Raw genomic sequence first — 7299 nt, forward strand, 5'->3', positions numbered from 1 at the left:
ATTGATGAAAACCATGACCCTCAGCCGGAGTCACAGGAAGGATTTCAGGAATACTGAGCTCATTATTTCACCCAAAACACTGAAAACGTCTCTAAATTTAGATCTTTTGTTCATTTAGTTTGATGTTTGGCTGCATTTCCTGTAAATCTTATTTAAATAAAACCACAACTAATGAACTGAAAGCAAACTTCATTACATTTTAGTTTCTATTCATTTCTAACTTGTTGAATTGAAAGCAGTCTAATTAAAATATCTAAAAATTCTAGTTGCTTTTAATGTAAAACCCCAGAGAGAGACCGCGATGGCGTGAGCGACAGATCTGAGCCCTCACACGACCACAGAGTCATATATTACTGCTTTTATTAAACTTCAAAACTGATCTCATGAGCAGGATTCTGCTTTTGCATATGGTGTGACAGTGTGTTGTGACAGTGCATTTCCTCCTGTTTGTCAGTAGATACGCAGCAGAGCGGCCATCGATGCACTTCTTTAACGCTCCCATCGAGCGGCGGAACAATGAACTGAAGCAGCGAGCAGCGGCGTGAAGCAAAGCTGGACTCGACCTGAAGTCCTCTGAAAGCACGGCGTGTTCTTTGGATTGAGTCGTGGAATAATTTACGCAGCATCAAAGATCAAAGAAACGACAAAAAAATGAGTTTTCATCACACAAATATCAAGACCTGATGTTCAGAAATCACTTCCAGACGCGGCGACGCGTCACGAGCTGACGGCTGCAGCCTGCAGCGCCGGCGTGATGTCAGAGGCACAAACCTAAAGCTCATCTCCACCGACAGAAAACACCCAAAACACATCACAGGATGCTTCACAAAAACAAGGCACGATGTCAATGTGTGACGCCGCTGCCGATGAACAGCGCCGGAGGAGGCGGCGTGAAGCGAAACATCAAAAGTCAGTTATGACCTTTAATTCTCTGAATGCAGCTCGTTAATGAGAGAGTTCTTAGAAAAGGTGAGCGCCACCTCAGACAGACAGACTCCACGGTGCCGTGTTATTGCATAGCCAGTCGTCTTCTATCCTCTATGATCAGCGGCGAAGCAGCGGCGGTGACAGGAAGTGACGAGGGATCGGCGGCGTGCGCGGCGTTAGCGTCCGATTCGTGGACGGAGCGCGATTATCTAAGACGATGTTTCAGAAGTGAGTCCTGAATGACACTTTGGCTCAGAGGCACTCAGAGCGGTCGATGTACAGGAAGGACACGACCTGGCCACGACCGCCGCCGCCAAAACAGAAAACGACCCCGGCGGTGCTTCGACATGCTGCGTATGGAAGTGCACGACAGCCTCCAGTGCTCAGACATTCAGCTCAGCCAGGAGGCTTCAGTCCTCGCTCGAGTCCTCCGAGTTGTCCATGTCCACCTCTTCCCACGAAGGCTTGCTGCGCTGCTCCCAGCTCCGCGCCTCGCCGATCACGGCGGGCGGCATGAGGACCACGCAGGCCGCCATGCCCGACACGCGCTCCTTAAACTCCGTCTCGCTCTCCCACTCGTCCGTGTCGGCGTTGTACACGTGAACGTACTTCATCCGGTTGCCTTTGTCGTGAGAGCGTCCTCCCAGGATGTAGATGCGGCTGTCCAGCACGGCTACGCCGGGCTCGCCGTGACCTGCGGGGAGGGGGGTCACTAAAGACCAGGAGTTGGCTTCAGGGTCAAAGCAGGCCACCTGAAAAACACGCAAAATGGGTTCCTCTACTTCCTGTCAGAAGGCTGTTTTTAGCTCAGAGACAAAAACGTGAGGATGTCAAATGTGTAAGACAACGCGTCTCGTGACATCATACCTTCAGGACGTCACGGCGATATCTGCACTCATCGTTGCTTCCACCAATAACATAAAGGCGTCCGTTCACGGCGGCCGTGCCGTGCCACGCCCGCTCCACCGGCCCCTCGGCGCACGGCGTCCAGCTGTTGGCCGCGGGGTCAAAACAGTAGGTCTCTCTCAGGTACGCCATCCCTCTGCGCCCACACGTGATGTACATTTTCCCATCCAGCACTGCTCCAGCGTGGGCGTAAACCTGGAGGGAAGTTCACACGAGTGTTACCAGGAGGACAGGAGGACACCTGGTCCACAGCAGGAAACCCTCCATTAACAACACACAGGTGAGCGTGTGGCGCCCTCATGTGGATGGCAGCAGTATTACATGCAGATGAGCACCTCTCTCTTCAGGGGCGAGACAAACTCCCAGGTGTTGGTGTGCGGGTCGTAGCGCTCCACCGAGTCCAGCTCATTGCTGTAGTCCCGTCCTCCCACGGCATAAATATGGCCGCCCAGCACACACACGCAGTGGTCGGCGTGCTGCTGCTGCAGAGGCTGGACGGAGCACCAGCTGTTGTGACGAGGGTCGTACCTGGGACAGAAGAGCGAGCATCGATCGATTAATCGATCAGCTGTTAGAGATCTATCAAGCGTCTGCGGGAGGATTTTAAAGGGTGGACAAAGGATTTCTTTGGACTTTGAACTGTTGGTCAGACAAAGCAAACGATCATGTTGAGATGACAGATCAATAACTCAGGGCTTACGCTCCTGTCAGTATCAGCTGACTGCAAATACATCTGTGTCAGCAAAGACGAGGAAGAACTGCAGCAGAGAAACAGCAAACCCAAACGCCGACAGACGGATGATTAAACGCCGTCTCACCTCCAGCAGCGAGTCTCTGCACGGAACCCATTGGTGTTCTTGTCTCCTCCTATAAGATACACAAAGTTGTTGAGCACGGCGACGCCCTGGTTGGACATTCGGGGGGCGTGAGCCGCCGCGAGCGTCCTCCACTCGCCCCAGCTTGGGTGGAACACCTGAAACAAATGCTCGCTGTCGGTGAGGGAGCTGGAGCTGAACATCCCCCCGAAGCCCAGGATACAGTGGAAGGTGGAGCGAGGCCGGGTGAGGGGAGTCTGCAGGACGGGCTGCCAGATCTCCTGCTCGTGGTAGCGCAGGGCCGCCGACACCGAGTCCCTGAGCGGACACGGGTTGAGCCGGTCGAACAGCCTCTGCAGCACGTGCTTCTCGATCAGACAGAAACGCACGGCGTCGAGCATCCTGAGTTTGTCCTTTGGGCCAAAAAGATAAGAGGTTGAAAAAGCTTCGACAGAGAGTTAAACTAAGCAGCTCTGTGACTCCTGCCTTGCTCAGTGTGTGGAGAGATGAGAACAAAACGCAGACACACCTTGAGACTGACCTGCAGGTACACCTGGTCAGTTTCCACCTGCTCGGGGCTGTAGTGGTAGTGCAGCGCCGCCTCGTACGCCTCGTTCTCGCTGTTCACCTGCAGCTCGTCGCTGCTCAGCGCTCTGAAGACCTCGTCCTCTGGGAGCTGCCGGTACGCGTCGGTGCGGGACAGAGTCTGGATGTTCCTGAGGATGTAGGAGTGGACCCTGGCGTTCAGCAGCTGCAGCCCGTAGACGTCGGCGAGGTGATGCACCTCTAAGATGTTGCTCTCGTCCAGCCAGGCGAAAAGGAAATCACAGCAGAAGCTGATGACAATCTCCAGCTTTGAAACACAGAGGGACACAAATCAGCCGAAAAACAACAATGAACACAGCGACGGAGCACAAGAGCAGCAAAGAGCCGAGAGCAGCTCACCTGTACAAGCGTGGCCGCGATCAGGACTTCCTGCACACACTCCAGGTCCAGCTCGATCTCCGACGTGTAGATGTAGTCGAGTATTTTCTTCATGGCCGTGTAGGACACTCCGTGGATCGGGATCTCCTTCTGCTGCGTCTCCCGGAGGCCTCCAGCAAACATTCCCCTGCAGGTGAGCGGCTGTTAAAGGCTTTATTTTGGTGGCACAGTGACAGAGATGAGCGCCAGCAGCCTGTCAGCCCAGTTTCCACTGAACCGTCCAACAGGCTGCCAGCGAACGACTGCACGTCACAGAAGCACCTGCCTCCATCACATGAAGCACAAAGCGACACCCTGTCTGAGCTGAACACACCTGTCTGCATCACACCTGTATGTCTCACGTGCTGCTGCTGAGTGAGGACGTCATAAATGTCACGATGGAAGCAGAAGCAAGAAAACACAGACAGACAGCTGATCATGAAACAGGAAGTGTTAAACTGTCTTTAAACTGGACTCAGGTGTGACACCTGTCTGCACACACCTGACCAGCATTAGTGTCTGCACGTGGAATGAAGCACAACAGGTTCTGCGAAAAGCTTAACCCAGGAGTCACTTTGCTGCCTGGAGGCCATCTGGTCACAGTCAGTGGTATCCACATGAGCACTGCCTGTACTCTGAGCACTGCTCTGTCTGCATCACCTGTGTTCAGGTTGTCAGGTGAGGGCTGATGAAGCAAAGAAAAAATGGGGTGAATGCAGAAACTGAGTGTAAAGCTGCGAGTTTTACCTGAAATAATCACAAGAGGCTGCCAGCAGTATTCGGTGGGCTTGGATGGGTCGACCCTCCACCAGCAGCACCACATCAAACAGGATGCCACCCTGTCTGAGCGCCAGCAGGCCGTCCAGCAGGCTGCGGAAGTGGGCTGAGCTCCTGTAGGTCTGTCGGCCCAGGCGGCCCGACGAGCCCGCGCGTCCTCCCATTGGACTCACCTCTCCAGCCTCAGCCATGGCAGGGCACTGATGTTCAGGCTTCATCACTTTTATCTGTCTGATAGCAACATCATTCCCACCCTTCACACATCTGTCGTCAACTGAAGCCACAGCGGAGGCACAGAAAGATACCGGAAGAGCTGAGCAGCTAGCGGCTAAGGAAGGTGGTTACGGCTGCTTGAAATGTCACTGCGGAGCCAGTGTTACGTTACAGCTCTATATGTGAAGATGAACTCATGATTCACGCCATAATTTCATCTGCTGAGTTATGAGAAAGACGTGAAAGTGCACACTCACACAGAAACGTCCTACCGTCGACCGACAGCTAGCTGCCACTGCGCTGCTAACCCGTCAGCTAACGTGACTTTAAACGGCAAACATCAGCTAGCAGGCTATCATCTGGTTAGCCTGCCTGCTAATGAAGCGCATTATAAAAACAAGCTAAACACCTCAAAACTGAACCAAACTGACGGAACGTTAATATGTTCGTCACAAACGAGCCGCTTCGCGTTGACTGTCGGGTCAAAATGAAACCAAAACCTTTGAGGAAGGACTAAACGAGCTCATACGCCTGATTTTTTGACAGATCAAAACAAGTCTGTTTACTTTTTGGTCAGGCGGTGAGCTCAAACGCTATTGGTTGTTGCTGTCGCATTGTTCCGCCCTTTGCCTAAGAGACAGCCAATCGGAAGCGTCTGTGTCAATGCAGGCAAATCACAGTTTGTTTTTAATACAACAATGAAGAGTTTAACGCGTGCGGCATTAGACACGCTGCTGTTTTTATCTTAGCTTGGTTTCTGATCATTTATATTGATAAAATAAATCTTTATTCGAGCAGATGTTCAGATCCGTGACTCTGTCTGTTCAACACAAGAGGATGCTGTTTCCTGCTCTAAAGGGACAGTGGAGGAGTGAAGTAGTCCCGAGTACATTTACTCTGTACTGAAGTACAGTTTAGAGGTTCTGGATCCCTGCTGAGGAAGTCGACTGGCATTTTTCTATAACTCTGCACGTCCTCCCGACTGCACCTCAGTATGAACAATGGACTTAAATAATGTGTTAGTGGCTGCAGATGCTCGTTATTATACTAAATGTTTAACCGCGCAGCAGCAGTTATGATAAGGACCACCTGATATAAATGATGCATCCATATTATTGGATGAATAATTCAGTGTTTTGAAACGGGCCTTTTATTTCTCTTTTACCGCACATACTGAAATACATCTGAGTGCTTAATGTGCGTGTACTGGACTGTCATATATACGGTATCGCTGCCTCGTTCTTGTACTTACTGGCACACTTCACCTGTTCCAACACACAAATGAAAACACTTTTATCAAAAGTTTATTGAAGCAAGGAACACAGAAGATATCTTCATCGTTAAACAAAACATTTATGTAACACCATGAAACAACACGGCGATAAGAGGAAGAACTCTTCTATTTTTTATTATTCTTGCCAGCTGTTTGCTGGATTTGTCATTTTTGCTTCATCAATATTTGGTCTCCGTCTGATCAAACGCTCTCCGTATTGATTTTCCACTGTTTGATAAGTGCACGAGCTGCCACATAGATTTCCTCGTGCAGCTCCTCTTTTTAAAGTCGAGCTTCCATGTTGCTCAGCTTTTACAGTCTCATTCATCTTCTGCCCAGGTTTCAATCTGCATAGATCATTTCCTGACACCAAGAGTAGAGATTTTTCCACTCGCAGAAAACACAGTTGGAATAATCCATCACTTGATTTATTTTCCAATCTGAAGCACAGAGCAGTGGGCTGCAGGGGGGGCTGCAGGGGGGGGCTCCCCTGGCTTTTTGTCTGGGGTGCAGAAATGCCCTTTTCAAACAGCAATAACTTTTATCTCCTGACACATCAGCTGCATCTGTCACATGGATGAAGAAACGCTCCGCCACAGGTCCTGCCAGTCATTGCACTGTGACTCCATCAAAAGCAGCTTCTGCTCTGTCAGATCATCAACAGAGAGACCTGAAACCATCAATCAACCCGCATCCATTCTGACCGTGAATTCATCATTTAAAAGTGGAAATTTAAGATATTCCCACCATAGTTCCCTGAATATCTCAACAATAAGCCAATAATAGACCAAATGATGAACTGAGAAAAATCATCAGCAAATGAATCAATAATGAAAATAACTGTTCGTCTCAGCCTTTGTTTTGCATTCAACAGCAGCGACATATCAGAAAAAGACATCACTCATTAGTCACAGACAAAGGAGACATTTCAGGACATGACATCACCTGTTTCTGTCCTCTGTCTGAGGTGGTAATGTTCCTATATGTTAACAGTGGAAAGATGCAGCCTCATCACTGAGTTTTAATTGGATATTTTCACATTGAGCCGTGAGTCACTTCACTTTTTAAAGGATCAACATGATTTTAAAATTATTTTCATGCACACTTTCTTACTTGCTGATGAAGCATCCCTGCAGGATTCTGAGTGCTCAAGTCAGCGTCAGCGCTGGACAGCGTGCTTTCTGCTTTCTTTGGCTTTTCCTGGAGGTCACAGAGAGCTTGCTCTCGCCATTATTGAGACTTGGACATTCCAGTGCATTAGCAGCCGACCGTCTCCTCTCATCAGGAAAAGGCTGTGCAGCAGTCGCGCCACAGGCTGGAGGAAGAACTGACAAAGAAATGAAAACAAAGAGGGCCGCATTTCCAGAATTAACTGTCAATCTGCACTACAGGCAGTGCAGACATTAACAAGAGACGTTGGCTACA

General features: G+C 50.0%; 1 protein-coding gene across 2 annotated transcripts; it reads right to left on the reverse strand.

Moving 5' to 3' along the window:
- Window positions 1-338: 338 nt before the first annotated feature.
- Window positions 339-5161, reverse strand: klhl22 (kelch-like family member 22). Of its 2 annotated transcripts, none has more exons than XM_070965487.1 (7): window positions 4359-5058; window positions 3594-3759; window positions 3178-3501; window positions 2652-3061; window positions 2169-2361; window positions 1795-2028; window positions 339-1679 (listed from the first exon to the last, which is right to left on the reverse strand). In XM_070965487.1, the coding sequence occupies exons 1-7, from the start codon at window positions 4604-4606 to the stop codon at window positions 1338-1340; spliced, it is 1917 nt and encodes a 638-aa protein (XP_070821588.1). In that variant the 5' UTR covers window positions 4607-5058; the 3' UTR covers window positions 339-1337. The 2 variants fall into 2 exon arrangements, with proteins under 2 accessions (XP_070821588.1, XP_070821589.1); XM_070965488.1 differs by having other exon boundaries at window positions 341-1679; window positions 3190-3501; window positions 4359-5161.
- Window positions 5162-7299: the final 2138 nt, after the last annotated feature.

Source organism: Chaetodon trifascialis, chromosome 6 (assembly GCF_039877785.1).
Source record: "Chaetodon trifascialis isolate fChaTrf1 chromosome 6, fChaTrf1.hap1, whole genome shotgun sequence".
Taxonomy (NCBI): domain Eukaryota; kingdom Metazoa; phylum Chordata; class Actinopteri; order Chaetodontiformes; family Chaetodontidae; genus Chaetodon; species Chaetodon trifascialis.

Coding starts and splice junctions, on each gene's coding strand:
- klhl22 (XM_070965487.1), bottom strand. CDS start 4,606: ATGAAGCCTGAACATCAGTGCCCTGCCATGGCTGAGGCTGGAGAGGTG. Junction 3,062..3,177: donor ACCTGCAGGTCAGTCTCAAG/GTGTGTCTGCGT, acceptor TTTGGCCCAAAG/GACAAACTCAGGATGCTCGA. Junction 2,029..2,168: donor TCTCGCCCCTGAAGAGAGAG/GTGCTCATCTGC, acceptor ACTTCCCTCCAG/GTTTACGCCCACGCTGGAGC.